At 33.7% G+C, this 19,621-nt stretch overlaps 1 protein-coding gene across 3 annotated transcripts in view; it reads left to right on the top strand.

The window, feature by feature from the left end:
- Positions 1-19,621, top strand: part of rod (kinetochore component rough deal) — a 157,706-nt gene that overhangs the window by 37,405 nt on the left and 100,680 nt on the right. For all 3 annotated transcript variants that reach the window (XM_072531606.1, XM_072531605.1, XM_072531607.1), the window contains 5 exons: positions 1,902-2,052; positions 3,496-3,629; positions 6,453-6,558; positions 13,095-13,344; positions 14,879-15,217. In XM_072531606.1, coding sequence (XP_072387707.1) covers positions 1,902-2,052; positions 3,496-3,629; positions 6,453-6,558; positions 13,095-13,344; positions 14,879-15,217 — 980 coding nt within the window. The remainder of the gene's footprint in view (positions 1-1,901; positions 2,053-3,495; positions 3,630-6,452; positions 6,559-13,094; positions 13,345-14,878; positions 15,218-19,621) is intronic.

The following is a 19,621-nucleotide window of genomic DNA, read 5'->3' as shown; positions in this document are numbered from 1 at the left end:
CTAATTTGTTTAATAATCTTTTTATTTACGCTACAAGAAATAATTCTAATAACAAATCCTACTCTTACCAGTATTTACTATATCTCTTTCTCTTTCTCTCCAATGGCCCTGCAGCTCAAATCGAGTCCTGGCCTCCTCCAAATATGCCTCCAACCTTGTCCATCCCGCGCCGATCTTCTCCAGGCTCTTACTTCTAGCAAATTTTGTGAGTCCACTTCATCCTTCCACTTTTTCCGTGGCATTCCTTTTGGCATTGCGCCCTTCAGTTTACTCTTTTCGGCAATCTTTCAGTATCCATTCTCACTAACTGCCATGAGTTCATGGTTATCCCTGGATCTCCATACTACGGTGTTTCGTTAACATCTTCCTAAACAAAAAGAGAAATCAAACGATTTCTACCTAGCGAAACCGAATTCAAATTGCTGAATTCAAATTCAGAGCAGTGGCTATACCGTTCTGAGGAGACCTAAAGAGGTCGAAATACGTATAAGCGGCTATCGCTGCCCTGTATCGAAACAAAAATCTAATACCGTCATTATGACCTTCAGCTTTCTTTTCGTGTCTATGGTCATCACCCACGTCCCGCATTCATAACATACTATTGATCTAATAGTAGTTTTGTAGACCCTGATTTTCGATCTCCAGTGTGTTTTTGGAGCGAAACACATAAGCGAGTGAAAAATAAGCTTTTGTTTCCCTTAACTTTTCTTCAGTATTTACTATATTTTTTTTCAATTCTAAACCAGAATTTGGTTGTTGCCCTTTTGGTTTTTAAGTTATATATTAAATGCCCTCCGACAAGAACACAGTTACTCTCGATTATCATCATCATTCTCTCTGCTGTTATCCCAATTATATTTCTCCATAAGTTTTTATCATACTTATATCAAACCCCTTTACCGAGATGTCCTGCCTAAGCGTGTCCGCCAGGTCTTCTTTGGTTTTTTCCTCTCTTACTCCTCCCAGGGACCTGCAGATCAGCAATTATTCGTATTGAGTGATTAACGTCTCGACGTTGAAGATGTCCCACCCCTAGACTTCCCCTAATATACTCACTCTTACTGTTAAAACTCTTACTCTTAAAACTTACAAAGCGCTAATTGATACAGGGACTATTAAAAATTATGCCGGAGACTCAATCGCACAGGAGTACAAGGACTCTCTAGAAAAGTAAAGCGGAAGAACAAAACTAGCAAACGGTTCATCGATGGAACTAAATAAGAAATTAGCTATAGACTGCGAGATCGATAATTTACAGACCCGAGAAACATGCATTATAATGCCCGGATTAACAGAAAATGCTATATTCGTAGTAAAATTTCTTAAGAAAAATTCTATCGAACTTAAGTTCAATCGAGATATGAGTACACAACATACGCAGCTTCCAGAAGAAACTTATAACGCTTTGAAGGATACTTCTCAAAATACGGATCTAGAAGGATTGCTAAGAAAAGAGTTACGTGAATTCGAGAAAGTAACAGGACCCACCTGTTTACTTTCGAAACTTTAGTAACTTAATAAAACACTAAATAAAGTTGAAGAAGAGATGCGACCCGGTCAAGCAGCCGTATAGACGGCATAACCTCGCAATGTTACAAATCATCACCCAAGAAGTGGACGAGATGTTAAAGGAAGGAACTATCGAACCCTCCACAAGTGGTTGGAGTTAACCGATTGTACTAGTTAGAAAAAAAGACAACTCGTACAGATTTTGTATCGACTTTCGAAAGGTTAACGATCTATCATATAAAGACGCTTATCCGTTACCCAGAATATCAGAAATTCTGGATAGACTTAAAAAGTTAAATTTTATTTCTACCCTTGATCTAAAACAAGGTTACTTTCAAATACCTCTGGAAGCACCTCGTAATATTATTAAAATTAATACCCGTTTTTTTAAGGTGTGAGGTAACCAGAAGAATCGTTCAAAGTGTTCTACAATTGACTCATCCTTTGGTTAAAGATATTGAGGTATTTTATAACGATGAACCCAGATTAATCGTTTTAAGGAATAATAAATATGGAATCAAGAAGGCGCAAAATGCCAATGAGGTAAGTATTATTAAACGAATTAGGTATAAATTTGAAGTGAAAAGTTATCACTATAACACTCATAGTCACTGTCACAAATTTTATATTGTAAATAAATTTAAATTTTCTAAAAAATTTTACTGCATTTATTAATAAACTACACGTTTCATCACAATGTAGCTAATTAATTTATTTCAAACGCAGTTAGAGGGGTTAATTACTATTGCATCGAAATAAAAATTTAAAAAATCGATCCTTTAACTAAAACTTATGCTACTGTAATTACGAAAAATAAGATATTATACATGCGATGCTAAATATTTTGTTATTTCGACTGAACATGTATGTCATACGTCGAAATCTTGTACACTAACTACACAATAAAGATGCACTAGATATATTATATCTATATCCAAATTTAATGTATAAAAAACAATGGTTATTAAACCTTAAAAAAAATTAAGGTAACCCCATTTAAAAAACACTGCATTGCCACTAAGCACATGACATGTTGAAGAAAATAAAAATAATGACAGATGTTTTTCCTTTTGCATTGATCAGCATAAGGAAATATTTAGCATAGTAATTGAATCTGCTTTAGCAGGATATAAAAAGGGTAAAAACTTACAGTTAATTGTGAGTTTGTTTTTCTATACTCACTGACTGCAATCTATGCGGATTCTTCGAACAAAGAATAACTGTAAACTGCATTTCAAGACTGATTCTGCACCAAAATAGGAATACCTGGAAACTGAGGGGCAGCACAACAAGAAAACCATAACATATTTCTCAAAATTAAATCACAAAAACTGCCAAAGATACACTTGATCACCAAAGGTGATTCAAACACTCAAACATCGCCCTTACCGGTATCGCAGGTACGGCTTGGCTCGTTGAATTCGACTTGATTCCTTTAAGATCTAAACTGGCAATGATCTTAAATTCTCCCGCATCCCATTCCTGCTCTCACAGCGGTAAAAATTCCTCCACGGGATATGCTTTTAGAGGCATTTGACAGATGCATCTGGCAAATGTGAACAAACACTTATAATTCTGCTAGCGACATTTTCCAATTCAAATGAATTATTCGATTTTGTTTATTCTAGTCGAAGATTTTGAGACGCAATTCTAAAAAAGTTAGAACTTATGAGATTTGCAAAGAAGCAATTTATAAAGAATGGCACGATTGCTTTTATTAGATGCAATTTAGAATGTATAAATAACCATTCAGAGTATGTCTTTTTAATCGGAATTCAAGTGTCTCTCTGTCAAAGATTTGTAATACGTGAATTAAAACCTTATAAAGAGTGAAACAAAAAAAAATGCTACAATACTCAACGATTAATACTTAAGGAGGAAGACATTGTCGCAATATTGTTATTAAACGATACTTTACTTTTTTAGCCTAGTAAAATTTTTGTAAATAATATAAAAGATATATTTTTTGATGTCTTAATTTTTCAGTTTAATCGAGTAATACATCGAATCATATATGTGAATGAACCTCATATGATCGACGACGTCTACCAGTTTTGTAATTCAGAAATGGAAGAAATCGAAGCCAGTGTTATTTTGGTTCAACAGTTAATTTATAAAGGGTAAGTAGCTTGTGATTTTTAAGATACCTTAGAATTGTTATGTTTCGTTTAGAATCGTGGCATTTAAAAATACATGGAACACGAAATAAAAATAGTGATTTCACGGCGAAACAATATATGCCGCAAAATATTACCATAATGATTCCCGGTGACGATCCAATCAAATTAAAAGACTGATTTGACTACATATCATCATCATCATCATCAACCGCTCCGTCCAACGCATGCGTCCACTGTTGGACGTAGGTCTCCCTCAGCTCTTTCTATCTGTCTCTGTCTTGTGAGGCTTGCATCCAGTTATTGCTAACACGCTTTATGTCATCAGTCTATCTAGTTGGTGGGCGTCCTCTGCTTCGTACTGCTTCTTGTCTTGGTCTCAACAGCAATATTTCGATTCAGCATCAGGTTAGTCACTATTTGCGTCTTGTTAATATTAATCTTTAGTCCGACGACGAAGGACGATGTCATCTGCAAATCTCAAATGACTGAGCTTCTCTCCATTTACATTGATACTAGGCTCGTTCAGATGTGCATTCTTACGTATGTTCTAAAAGCGTCGTGAATAGCTTTGGAGAGACGGTATCTCCTTGTCGCACTCCTCGCTGTATACAAAATTTATTTGTTTTTTGTTCAGATAGTCTTACACTAGCTGTCGCATTTTGTTAGATATATTTGATTATGTGAGTGTAGCGATGGTCTATTCGGCATTATGTGAGTGTAGCGATGGTCTATTCGGCATTATGTGAGTGTAGCGATGGTCTATTCGGCATTCTGTCAATCCTTTTAACATTTTCTAATGGCTTATGGTATCGAATGCTTTCTCGTAGTTCACAAATGTCAATGCCAATGGTTTGTTGTATTCTGCAGACATCTGCAGATTCTTTATCACTAGTAAGTGGTCGTTAGTGCTGTATCTCGATCTAAATCCAGCTTGTTCTCTAGGATGATAGAACTCAGCGTCCAGTCTTTTTTTTGATAATTTTTGTGAAAAGTTTATATTTGTGTGAAAGCAAACTGATAGAACGGTAGTTTTTTTAGATCTGTTATGTCTCCTTGCTTGTGTAATTAAATAAGGACTGTATTGTTCCATTGAGAAGGAGTTTTTCCTTGGTAGATGCATTCGGAGAAATGCTTGGCCAAAGCCTGGATAATTTTATTTCTACATAGTTTAATCGCTGCAGTACTTGAGATATATAATGAGAAATCAAGGCAAATATGAACTACTCCAATGCATTTTGCAAGGTAAAATTGAAGGAACACGAGCTCCAGGACGAAGAAGAATATCCTAGCTTGCTATCCTGAGAGCATGGTATAGAAATACCTTAACACAGCTATTCCGTATAGCAATTAACAAAGTCATCATAGCCGGAATGGTCGCCAACGTTCGGAACGAACAGGCACCCTAAGAAGAAAAAGTTACGGTAAACCAAACATTAAGTTGGTCTACTCAAACAGCAAAAGTAGTTAGTAAAGAGAATTCTGCTTTATACTTTATGTTAACAGGTTTTCCTGGAATGTTTCCAGACTTGTTTTTGAAACTACAAAAGTTATGTCAGACCTCACCTAGAATTTGCAGTGTCATTTTGGTCACCCCATTTGCAAAGAGATGTTAATTTATTAGGAGTACAACGAAGAGCTGCTAAGCTACTTTTTAATTATGGAATAATAAACTATGAAACTCAACTAAGAAAGCTCAAATTGTCTCCATTAACTCATAGATGAGAAAGAGGCGATGTTATATCTACTTATAGAATTCTTAGGGGGATTTTTGTGCAACATCAAACTTTTTAAAATATCAACGAAGATGCTAGACTAAGAGGACATAACTATAAATTGAAAAAGGATTCTTTTAAAACTACTGGAAGACAAAACTTTTTGGTTAACCTTACTAGTTTAAATTGTTTCAAAAACGAGTTTGATGAAAACTAACTGGATATTGTACCTAGACTAATGTTAACTTTGTACAATGTTTATATTCTTTTTTTTAAAAACTTAAGAACTTAAAAATGTAAGGTTGTAACGAAAATATTTTGCCTACAGTCTTTTACAGCGACTCAAGTAAGAATGAGCAATTATCTTCTAAAATTCATCGCATAAGTTAGAATAAACAAAACGCTGGGTATAAACAAACACAAACGGGAATTGAATTAATTTGAAAACGCAGTATCGGACGGTTTAACGATCAAAGCAAAAATATTGAAGAATTTGCGCCTGTGACATAAACAAACAATAAAATGATTTATTATCGCCTTTGCGACGTGAAAAGAACGAAATATTATTTGGGTTTTAACTTGAAAGATACGAACTAAGAAACATGGAAAAAATTCTTCGTTATTATAATGCATATATGAGGGGATTCCAATATATATCAAGGAATTTATATATCAAAGAATTTGTAAATGCTACAAGGATATATTTTATATGTTTTTTCTTCGTTAGAATAAATGTTGTAGTCGTACGGATACTTTGTAATATGTGTATTTTTTGTAATTTGCTGTTATTGTAAGAACTTTTTCTAGGAACTAATTCTTTTGGATATTGTTTTTATTTTTTATTTTTACTTGTTCGAAAATTTGATTTATATGATATTATTTAGTTTAGTACCTACTCGTACAAATCCTTTGTACTATGGGCCACATAAACTCTGCTGTGGCTTGGTATCATTGTATAATAATAATAATAATATACGCGAACAAGTCTTCAGAGGAGGTATTCCCCTTTTCTTATATTGATTTTTTTTGTGCTCCTGCTAAAATTCTGTTTTTATATTGTGAATTTTTTCCATAGTCACTACGGACAATTGAAATTTTTCTTTATTTCTAGTCGGTTGGATGAGGCTAGAGCTGTGCTTGCAAACCGTATGAAAAATGGCGTTTCTTCATGTATAACAAGAATACTAGCTTTTGCAGAAAGTATCATTAATGACAAGGTAAAAAACGGTAATACTAGTACGATTCATTTATCTCATTATACAGTGTGTTCATAAAGTTTGGAAACGGACTATTATCTCATGATTATTTTTAGAGTTAAATCTCTGACAGGTCGATTTTTATTTTTTTTTTAACCTTTTTGGAAAAAAACTTTTACCCCCACTACCTTAGCAGATGTGACGTCATCGTTAATTTTTTTTAAATAGAAAGGGCATATTTTTATCAAAAAGTTAAAAGCCCTTATTTTCCCGAGTACAACCGTACCAAACTCATCACATTCAAACTTCATTATACAAAGTGTAAAGGAAACCAGTGCTCATTTTTCTTAAAATTTAATTCAAAATTTAGTTTATAAAGAAAATTATTAAAGACAATTAATCAAGTCATTTCATATTAAAGACAAACAAATAACATAATTACAACAAATGCTCGAATTGAGCTCCTTGGTTTAATTGACAGTATCAAAGACGTCCAATGAATTCTTGGGTTATGTTTGACAATATCACTGGTGTAATTTGTTGCATTTCAATACGAATTCTCTGTTTGAGGTCTACCAAATTGGTAGGTCGGTTTATATATACCTTAATTTCAAATAACCCCAAATAGAAAAGTCCATGGAATTCAAATCTGTCGACCTAGCAGGCCATTCAATGTGGCCGCGTAGTAGTCCAATCCAGTGATTGTGAAAAGTTGCATTTAGAAAATTTCTAACCACTACAGCATAATGTGGATTTGCTCCATCCTGATCAAACAAAATGGTCAGATCTATTTGACCAGGATTATCGATATCTGGAAATTTTGCGGTTAAAAATGGAACTGCGTAGGTTTGAAACATCTCTAAATACCTTTCACCCGTCACAGTACCGTCAAAAAAATACGGTCCTACAATGGTTTCCTAACAATCTCAGCGCATACATTTACTTTTTGGGGATATTGGGTATAAACTTCCATTGTCCAATTATTGGCCTTGCCCAATAACAACATTTGTACCTATTAACGGTATTATTTAAACAAAAAGTGACCTCGTCGGAAAACAAGATATTATATTCAAATCCATTATTTCGATTACATAAGTCTTGCATATTTTCGCAAAACTCAATGCGTCTATCAAAGTCGTCTTCATTGAGTTCATGTATAAATTTAATTTTATATGGATGTAATTTGGCCTTTTTTAGAATTTTATGAACAGCACCACGACAGATCTCATTGTTAGTTGATAAAGTTGTAATTGAAAAATGAGGATTTTCTTCAATTTCAAGTAATACATTTAATTGGTTGTCGTCGGAAACAGTGGGTCTACCACTCTTGAGCTTATCTCTAACATTGCCAATATCATTAAATTTATGCAATATTTTGCTTACCGTCGCTTTATTTATTGGTACTCGATGAGGATATTTTTCATTAAAGAAATCGCATACTTCCGCCATACTTGTTTTACGATCGCCGTAACCTAAGATCATCAAAACTTCTATTCGCTGTTTTTCTGACGGCACCATCGTAATTTCAAATAATTTCTATTAGGGTAATATTTCTCAAAAAGATACTAGTGCTGACTTCTAAATTGATGTGATACAACAATTTGATGATGTCTTCACAGCCTCTTTTGATTTTTGGCAATATACTGAGTATAGTCGTTACCACTTTATATTATTGTATTATTGATCTACAGCCCATTACATTTGAATAGAATTGGTTATCTTTAATAGATAAACAATCTACCTTCTGTATCCTACAACAAAAGGTCACTCCATTCAAGTATTTATGACAACAAATATGTTATTTGTTTGTCTTTAATATGGAATAACTTCTTTTAGTAGAGTAAATAGACTGGCAAAAGGCTTCTAGAATAGATTTTCGTGGGCACTTTGTTGCTAAAATGTAAAACCCATTTTTTTTGGTTTCTAATATTTTTGTAATGCAAAATCACTTGGTCGTCCAAAAATCGTAGCGGGAGGGGAGTGGTGGGGAGCCTTACAAAAAAAAATTTTTTTTTCATCGTTTTTCGGATGAACAATATCCGAAAATTCATTCCTCAAATTTGCATACCTATCCGGACATTAGAAATATTCTTTTTTTATTTATAAAAATACGTTAAACCATTATTGTATACGGAGCGCCTTCATACAAAATCACTTGCCCTGAAAACCCATATTTTTAAAATCGTTTACCTCGCTCTACCTCGAAAAATATTGGGTTTAGCAAAAAATGGCATCCTATAAACGTTATAGACCAAACATCAGAGAACATGTGGGTTTTTTTAAAATTTTGATTGGATAATTAGTTTAAAAAAAAATTAATAAATCGAATGTCATGTCACGACGGACAGTGGCGAACGCAGAGATGCGAGGGAGGGCGAGATTCCTATGCCATAGTCAACCGCAAATCGACTCTACTGATGGTGATGTTGTTACGGTCGTTTTTACCTCGAGACGCTGTTGTGTTATATAGGGTTTTATATATTCTAGCGCAACAAGTGTATCGTTTTGCATATATGTGCATTCTTTTTCATAAGCTTTGTTTTTAGCGCGAAATCCACTGAGATTATTATAAGTGAGACATAATAAAGTTCTTATGTGTTAATTATATTATTAACAGTGATTAATTAAACTTATTGGCAAGTTAACAATATTTAGTACTTACTTATTATTACAGTTAGTATTTTTTTGTATCCATCTAAAAATGGGTTTAACGAACAGCAGCAGCTCTGACAGCGAACTTGAGTCAAAAATCAGATTAAGGCATGTTTTTTTCCATAAATCTGATGCCGAACAAGACGTTTTTATTTAAAATATGTGTCTTATTTGTTTGGAAGGAGGAAGGCTGGTTAACTCTAAAGAAAGATCAAAAAAAACTTTTATTGAATGCACGAGCGAACGTATGAAAAATTGTCATGAGAATAAATACATGCGGCATATATTCTCAAAGTTTGATGATCTAAAAAATCAAGATTTTTTAAAATCGCACAAAAACTGTTATAAATCTTATACGAGCTCAAAGAACATTGCCTTGTACAAGTCAAAAAATACTAAACTACCATTTGATTTTCGTAGAGACGATATTTTTTAAAAACGGCCCTTGAACGGCCCTATAATTTACAAAAGTGCATCTTTTGTCAAAAGCGCTCACCGAATCAAAAACTATGCCAAGTTATGATTAATAATATGCAAGAAAAAATAAGAGCGATATCACAAAGCAACCCTGTGTTCTTGGCGAGAAGTGGAGAAAACGACTTAATTGCCTCGGAAATAAAATATCATGCCGCTTGTGTTTCGACTGAATTACGCAATTTAAATAAAAAATTTGTTGGAAATAGTAATGTTAACAAAACAGACAATTAAGCATTTGGAAAACTTTTGGAGCAAATGGAGGAGGGTGTTGAAAAAGGTAAGGGATACAGCACAAAATCAATTGGCAAAAGGTATTGTGAAATTAGTGGCATTGACGACATGAGTGATAAACAAATAATTAAAAAAATGAAAAACCATTTTGGGGATGGTGTTGAATCAGTAAGGTCTCCTAGACAAAATGAGCCTACAATATTTTTAAGGAATTTCTCGAAAGAACAGGCAATTAAGACAATCGTGCACAACCACAACGAATCTAACACTTTTAGTTTCGGGGCATCGGAGCAACACATTCTAGTCAAAATGTGCCAAACTATCCGAAGCGAGATAAACAAGATGTCAACTGAGTCCGATTTAAAAAAAAATGAATGTTAGAGACTACAAAAAGTCTATTCCTGAAAGCTTGTATTCTCTTGTTAATCTTATTGTCCGCAATGAAAGCGATAATGAAAAGAAAATTGAAACTGTAAGCATTTTCCAAGACATTATTTTTGCCTGTTCAAATGGAAAAATAAAAACTCCAAAGCATATTGGGCTAGGACTTTTAGTTCACCAGTAAACAAGGTCGAAAAAACTCATTGAAGCAATACACGTTTGCGGTCATTCAATTTCATACATCGATACTCTTAGAGTGCGTAACAGCATCGCCCAAGAAGAAATTCAACTTTACTTGGAGAATAATCATGTGACCATACCGAGACAATTGGTACCCAATCGATTCGTTCAATTTGCTGCTGACAACATTGACATTTTGGAAGAGACTTTGGACAAAACACCTACTTTTCACGGAATCCAAATTGCTGCCTTCCAGAGAGGACCATTTAATGAAAATATACCTGGACAATTTAAAGTTTTGCCGTATAATCAGAAGCTGGTAATCCCAAATAATTTTCATTCCCTTCACAAAATTTATTTTAACAAATCAAAAAAAAAAGTACAATCTGAGGAAAATAAACTGAGCATCATAGAAAAGGGTCAGAATCTTAATAATAACATAAGATATCGTAACATGGCATGGTGCATTTGCAAAATGAGGGACTCTGTTAGGGATGAAACCGTTATCCCACAGTGGTCAGGATTTCGTAAACGGACTGTGGAGGATAAATCACATGTAACGACCTATGGCTACTTACCTGTACTACCCCATGTCTCGTCAGAATATGATACCGTTTGGACTGTTATCATAAAGTGCAATGAAATTGCTAAGAAGCTAAATAACAGATACACCGTACTGACGTTTGATCAAGCGATCTATTATAAAGCTAAAGAGCTCCAATGGTCCCAGCCAGGAGACACAAAAAACGTAGTCATTCGTCTAGGTGGATTTCTCATGGTTATGAACTTCCTAAAAATAATTGGTCAGTTCATGACAGATTCCGGACTTGCTGATGTATGGTTGGACAGTGGTCTCTATGTTTAGTCCACAATTGATGGTATTTTATCTGGCAAAAAATACAATAAAGCTATACGAGCCCATAAGTTGACGTACGAAGCTCTGTCAAGATTATTAATAAATCTTTATAAGAAGTGGCTTTTAGAGTGTGGCAGTCCTTCTGTACATTATATTAACTTAATTCATCTTTGTACATCGGAAATCATCGATAACTTCAGGAGAAAAGAAGACCTTATGCAACTCTCCGATAAAATCTCAACTTTAACTCGTGAACTTTTGACAGAGTTTCCAGAATTCATTACAGCTCAAACTGCCACAGGCAAATACTGGAATGCATACTTGGAAATGGTAGATATTCTATTAGAATCTGCCATTTTAGATATGTATATCCCAAGCTTTTGAAATTTAACCACTTTACTACGTCCTTAGTAAGCTTTATAATAATAACAATAATCTGTAAGAACATTTTTGGGGATACGGGATACCCCTACATACCAAGTCACCTAGGGCTCGATAACACGGAAAGAGTCCCACCAGAGCTCAATCCTTTTGATATCGTAAGTATCTGAGATGAGTGAATTTTCCCCTTTGAGGGAGTGCGAGCCGTATGGCTAAATCTGGATAATATTAATAATTTAATAATAATAATAATAATAATAATAATAATAAGTATACAACCTTAAAGATATACAACAATACCTATTATGATAATATAAATACTACTATCACTTAACAAATACAGTATTTTAAAACTGTTAATAATCTGACAACAAAACGAGCCAAAGAAGTCACTATTTACGCTAGAGTATTCATCCTCCTTAAAATCAGCATCACAATGAAAAAACGACCATAACAACATCGCCATCAGTAGAGTCGATTTGCGGTTAACTACGGCATAGGAATCTCGCCCTTCCTCGCATCTCTGCGTTCAGCACTGTCCGTCGTGTCATGCCGTTCGATTTATTTAATTTTTTCTTAAACTAATTATCCAATCAAAATTCTAAAAAAACCAGCATGTTCTCTGATTTTTGGCCTATAACGTTTATAAAAAGCAATTTTTTGCTAAACCCAATATTTTTCGAGGTAGAGCGAGGTAAACGATTTTAAAAATATGGGTTTTCAGGGCAAGTGATTTTGTATGAAGGCGCTCCGTATACAATAATGGTATGACGTATTTTTAAAAATAAAAAAAAGTATATTTCTAATGTCCTGATGGGTATGCAAATTTGACGAATGAATTTTCGGATATTGTACATCCGAAAAACAATGAAAAAAAAAATTGCATGTTTTTTTTGTAAGGCTCCCCACCGCTTCCCTCCCACTACGATTTTTGGACGACCAAGTGATTTTGTCTTACAAAGATATATGAAACCAAAAAAAAATGGGTTTTACATTTTAGCAACAAAGTTCCCACGGGATAGCACAATAGGATCCTGTTTAAACTCTACTATTTAATAATTTTCTTTGTACAATAAATTTTGAATCAAATTTTACGAAATACGAGCACTGGTTTCCTTTACACTGTGTATACTAAAGTTTGAATGTGATGAGTTTGGTACGGTTGTACTCAGAAAAATATGGGCCTTTGGTTTTTTAGATAAAAATATGCCCTTTTAATTTAAAAAAAATATAGATGACGTCACAACTGCTAAGATATTAGGGGTAGAAGTTATTGTTTTCCAAAAAGGTTAAAAAATAAAAATCGACCTGTCAGAGTTTTAACTCTGAAAATAATTAAGGAATGAGATAATAGATCGTTTAAACACTTTATGAACACCCTGTATATTTTAATTTTTAGTGTATTCGACAACAGATCAAAACTAATTTCTATGATATGCTACCGCAATTATATCAAAAGTTATTAGGATTGACATCTGTAGATTACGAAAAAAGACACTTAGAAGAAGATTGTCAAATATTGAGAGGTGTATATTACTTTAATACTGAATTAGGCACAGAATTTGTGACTGATGATTTTAAAGCTCCATGGACAAGGAAGAAAAAGTATGATGAATTACTACAGGCCGTATTGGATATTATCGATCCAGGTATATTTTTTTTATTTTCGTTTTGCACTAGTATAAAACTGTATTTACTATACGGATAGGTTTTAATGTATAAGTATGTATAAGTATGAATAACTTCACGAATACTTCTCGAGAAATTATTGATAATAGTAATGCCGAAAGAATAGACGTCAGTGTTAACAAACCCGTAAAGCGCAGTGTTTTGTCAGTTGACACAAAAACATTTACACTACCCTCCTTGAACTAGAACTTTCCAAATTTAATGCAGTGAAGGAAGTGGCAGCCTTAACACTAAGACCAATGAACACAGTGTGGTCCATAACAAAACAACCAATAGTAAGTAGAAGAAAAAGAAAAGACGCTGGTATGTTTAGGAAACTAGACCGGAGTGATGTGGAGATCATTAAAAGAAAAATTTATAACATGTATGAAGAACAGATGGTCCCATGTTAAAAACCATCATGTAAAAATTGCAGAAAGATGACACAAGAATCAAGTGCTGCAGTGAGACAGTAAGGCAATGTCTTCTAAAAAACGGCTTAAAAAACCAGTATGATCCCGCAGCAAATTTTACTGACCACAGTTTGATTTTCAACCACGATTATATAACGTCAGGGTGTCACTTTCAAGGATAAAAATGGTACACGTGTATATTTAAGACATTGTGACGTTATATGTACAATCATGATTGAACTATTGAACATTGAAAGTCAAACGAAGCCAAAATATTAACTGGGAGGGGTCGCTTTGCTAAACAAAACCACGTGATTCGTATTACCATGGTTACTGCATAACCCATAGACAATTGACATAACCACAAAACTAGTTTTCAATATTTTGCAGATTTTTCTTAATTTCGGCAAACGCGCATCTATCGCCATTTAATACATCACTGCTGCCTTCTACTAAATGACACGAACTTATTTTCCCATCTATTAAATGATAGCCGAACTAATTTCTCACTATTAAAATACCAACTTATTACGGTAACATCAACAAAATCCCTAATTTGCAGCTTTTAATTGTAATTTTACCTTTAGGTACAGTTAATTTAAAAATTACGGCAGTATGGATAATGAAACCTTGCTTAAAATAGAGGTTTTTGGATAGTTAATCATTTAACGTAGTTATTTTATACCAAAGTTCAAAAATTATTACACAATACCAATTTTTAGGCACGTTACCACGTAATTTTAACTAGATATCATTAAAATGAAAGTTTACAATTTACGTACATAATCATAAGTTGAAAATTTGTTTTGAAATAGTGGTGATAACTGTACGTAAAAAGTATATAAATTTTAACATTGTGACATACCTCCTTAACATCTTGATGATTTGATTTGTAATCACAAACGTCAACTTTAACGACAACTTTAGAACATGAAAATATTATTGTTGTATTTTTGAATATTTTCAAACGTTCAATCAAAAAGTATCTATAATAATTTAAGATAATCACAAAAATTCAAATGTCTGGAATTTTTCCAGCACTACAGTTGTTTTCTTCTTTTCTATTCAGAAATAAGCTGATTTCCATTTTGTATATTTTTAGTAACCGTTTCCTTCTCCGAGTTTGTCAATTACTCAGACAAAATTGCGTTTCACCTCTCAAAAGATAAGGATGAAGTTCTGATAACGCTTTGCGAGAAATTTAAAAAGTTCGATATGATGTACAAAGCTGGCGAACATTTGCTCCAAAATGATTCGACATCGAGTAACCTGTGCATTGCTGCCAGTTTGTTTATAAAATATTTGGGATCCCAGAATTTACCTGAATTCGATGCTTCTCGGTTAGAAAATGATTGCGATCAAACGTTACCGACATTTAACAATTTGAAGTATGAAGATGACTCTTGTAAGAATGATGTCTTTGTGAATAGCTTAAAGTTAGGTAAGTAACACACTATTTAAAATAAAGTTTTCTAATGAAAGTAGTCTGTATAATTCGCGGAATTGTCTTTAATAAAGACATTTAAAAAATGGCAAAAGAAAGAAATAACAAATCTGTACTTTCACTTGGTATCCAGTGGTAATTAGTTCAACCCTAGATAGGTGGACTATAATTTACTGGCAGTTACGGTGGACAAGTGTAATTATAATCAAAAAAATTAGACAAAATGTAAGTCTTAGTAAGTGATACAAATATAAATAAAGTCGATGTACACTCGTTTGCATACATTGTACATATATTACCTCGGTGTTCACCACATATAGCGTGATGTCATTTAGTTACAATATGTAGTAGTCATGTGCCTCTTTTTACTCGGAATAATACTGAATTTTACTGGAATTTTACTGGAATAAGCTGGACCAAGTGCATGTACAAAACATTAAACAAAAGTTTTTTTTGTAAAATTGGGAAAAATTTTTCCACGGGGGCACCCTTGGATTTTTATCAAATTTGGTTAATCGGCTATATTGGCGTCAATTTTGGTCCGAGAGTCAAGCGAGTAGACATTTCATACATAAAATTGGCCGCTCGTTCTTCTGCCATACTCAGAATTTTCCTACATCTAACGGTTCGTGAGAAAAATTTCCACTTTGATGTCTTTATTTGCTGAAAATTTCGTGAAAATTAAAAGTGAATATTTTGTTTAAAATTTAAATTATTTCGATTAAGGGTGACTTGCTAATTAAAAAAATCTAAACACGTGGCCAGAAATTATGCACCGTTTTGCCGGAAAATCGAAAAAACTGTACACCATTGGATTTTTATCAAATTTGGTTAATCGGCTATATTGGCTTCAATTTTGGTCCGAGAGTCAAGCGAATGGACATTTCCTACATAAAATTGGCCGCTCGTTCTTCTGCCATACTCAGAATTTTCCTACATCTAACGGTTCGTGGGAAAAATTTCCACTTGGATGTCTGTATTTGCTGAAAATTTCGTGAAAATTAAAAGTGAATATTTTGTTTGAAATTTGAATTATTTCTATTAAGGGTGACTTGCCGATTAAAAAAATCCAAACACGTGGCAAGAAAATATGCACCGTTTTGCCGGAAAATCGAAAAAACTGTAGATTTTTTAATTCGATTTTTCCTCTTTTCCGGCAAACTGGGGTTAAGGGGATCAGAAAAAAAACACATGTTTGGAATAAGCTAGACCAAGTGCATGTACCAAAACAATAAACAAAATTTTTTTTTTGTAAAATTGGGAAAAAAATTTCCAAGTTGGATTTTTATCAAATTTGGTTAATCGGCTATATTGGCGTCAATTTTAGTCCGAGAGTCAAGCCAATAGACATTTCCTACATAAAATTGGCCGCTCGTTCTTCTGCCATACTCAGAATTTTCCTACATCTAACGGTTCGTGAGAAAAATTTCCACTTTGATGTCTTTATTTGCTGAAAATTTCGTGAAAATTAAACGTGAATATTTTGTTTAAAATTTAAATTATTTCGGTTAAGGGTGACCTGCTGATTAAAAAAATCTAAACACGTGGCAAGAAATTATGCACCGTTTTGCCGGAAAATCGAAAAAACTGTAGACCATTGGATTTTTATCAAATTTCGTTAATTGGCTATATTGGGGTCAATTTTGGTCCGAGAGTCAAGCGAATGGACATTTCCTACATAAAATTCGCCGCTCATTCTTCTGCCATACTCAGAATTTTCCTATATCTAACGGTTCGTGAGAAAAATTTCCACTTGGATGTCTGTATTTGCTGAAAATTTCGTGAAAATTAAAAGTGAATATTTTGTTTGAAATTTGAATTATTTCGATTAAGGGTGACTTGCTGATTAAAAAAATCCAAACAGGTGGCAAGAAAATATGCACCGTTTTTCCGGAAAATCGAAAAAACTGTAGACCATTGGATTTTTATCAAATTTCGTTAATTGGCTATATTGGGGTCAATTTTGGTCCGAGAGTCAAGCGAATGGACATTTCCTACATAAAATTGGCCGCTCGTTCTTCTGCCATACTCAGAATTTTCCTACATCTAACGGTTCGTGAGAAAAATTTCCACTTGGATGTCTGTATTTGCTGAAAATTTCGTGAAAATTAAATGTGAATATTTTGTTTGAAATTTGAATTATTTCGATTAAGGGTGACTTGCTGATTAAAAAAATCTAAACACGTGGCAAGAAAATATGCACCGTTTTGCCGGAAAATCGAAAAAACTGTAGATTTTTTAATTCGATTTTTCCTCTTTTCCGGCAAACTGGGGTTAAGGGGATCACAAAAAAACACATGTTTGGAATAAGCTGGACCAAGTGCATGTACCAAAACATTAAACAAAATTTTTTTTTTGTAAAATTTGGAAAAATTTTTCCAAGGGGGTACCCTTGGATTTTTATCAAATTTGGTTAATCGGCTATATTGGCTTCAATTTTGGACCGAGAGTCAAGCGAATGGACATTTCCTACATAAAATTCGCCGCTCATTCTTCTGCCATACTCAGAATTTTCCTACATCTAACGGTTCGTGAGAAAAATTTCCACTTGGATGTCTGTATTTGCTGAAAATTTCGTGAAAATTAAAAGTGAATATTTTGTTTGAAATTTGAATTATTTCGATTAAGGGTGACTTGCTGATTAAAAAAATATAAACACGTGGCCAGAAATTATGCACCGTTTTGCCGGAAAATCGAAAAAACTGTAGACCATTGGATTTTTATCAAATTTGGTTAATCGGCTATATTGGCTTCAATTTTGGTCCGAGAGTCAAGCGATTGACATTTCCTACATAAAATTCGCCGCTCATTCTTCTGCCATACTCAGAATTTTCCTACATCTAACGGTTCGTGAGAAAAATTTCCACTTGGATGTCTGTATTTGCTGAAAATTTCGTGAAAATTAAATGTGAATATTTTGTTTGAAATTTGAATTATTTCGATTAAGGGTGACTTGCTGATTAAAAAAATCTAAACACGTGGCCAGAAATTATGCACCGTTTTGCCGGAAAATCGAAAAAACTGTAGACCATTGGATTTTTATCAAATTTGGTTAATCGGCTATATTGGCTTCAATTTTGGTCCGAGAGTCAAGCGAATAGACATTTCCTACATTAAATTGGCCGCTCGTTCTTCTGCCATACTCAGAATTTTCCTACATCTAACGGTTCGTGAGAAAAATTTCCACTTGGATGTCTGTATTTGCTGAAAATTTCGTGAAAATTAAAAGTGAATATTTTGTTTGAAATTTGAATTATTTCGATTAAGGGTGACTTGCTGATTAAAAAAATCCAAACACGTGGCAAGAAAATATGCACCGTTTTGCCGGAAAATCGAAAAAACTGTAGACCATTGGATTTTTATCAAATTTCGTTAATTGGCTATATTGGGGTCAATTTTGGTCCGAGAGTCAAGCGAATGGACACTTCCTACATAGCATTGGCCGCTCATTGTTCTGCCATACTCAGAATTTTCCTACATCTAACGGTTCGTGAGAAAAATTTCCACTTGGATGTCTGTATTTGCTGAAAATTTCGTGAAAATTAAAAGTGAATATTTTGTTTGAAATTTGAATTATTTCGATTAAGGGTGACTTGCTGATTAAAAAAATCTAAACACGTGGCCAGAAATTATGCACCGTTTTGCCGGAAAATCGAAAAAACTGTAGACCATTGGATTTTTATCAAATTTGGTTAATCGGCTATATTGGCTTCAATTTTGGTCCGAGAGTCAAGCGATTGACATTTCCTACATAAAATTCGCCGCTCATTCTTCTGCCATACTCAGAATTTTCCTACATCTAACGGTTCGTGAGAAAAATTTCCACTTGGATGTCTGTATTTGCTGAAAATTTCGTGAAAATTAAATGTGAATATTTTGTTTGAAATTTGAATTATTTCGATTAAGGGTGACTTGCTGATTAAAAAAATCTAAACACGTGGCAAGAAAATATGCACCGTTTTGCCGGAAAATCGAAAAAACTGTAGATTTTTTAATTCGATTTTTCCTCTTTTCCGGCAAACTGGGGTTAAGGGGATCACAAAAAAACACATGTTTGGAATAAGCTGGACCAAGTGCATGTACCAAAACATTAAACAAAATTTTTTTTTTGTAAAATTTGGAAAAATTTTTCCAAGGGGGTACCCTTGGATTTTTATCAAATTTGGTTAATCGGCTATATTGGCTTCAATTTTGGACCGAGAGTCAAGCGAATGGACATTTCCTACATAAAATTCGCCGCTCATTCTTCTGCCATACTCAGAATTTTCCTACATCTAACGGTTCGTGAGAAAAATTTCCACTTGGATGTCTGTATTTGCTGAAAATTTCGTGAAAATTAAAAGTGAATATTTTGTTTGAAATTTGAATTATTTCGATTAAGGGTGACTTGCTGATTAAAAA

The sequence above is a fragment of the Diabrotica undecimpunctata genome, chromosome 5, assembly GCF_040954645.1.
Source record: "Diabrotica undecimpunctata isolate CICGRU chromosome 5, icDiaUnde3, whole genome shotgun sequence".
Lineage (NCBI taxonomy): Eukaryota > Metazoa > Arthropoda > Insecta > Coleoptera > Chrysomelidae > Diabrotica > Diabrotica undecimpunctata.
This window is presented reverse-complemented; position numbering and strand designations above follow the sequence as displayed.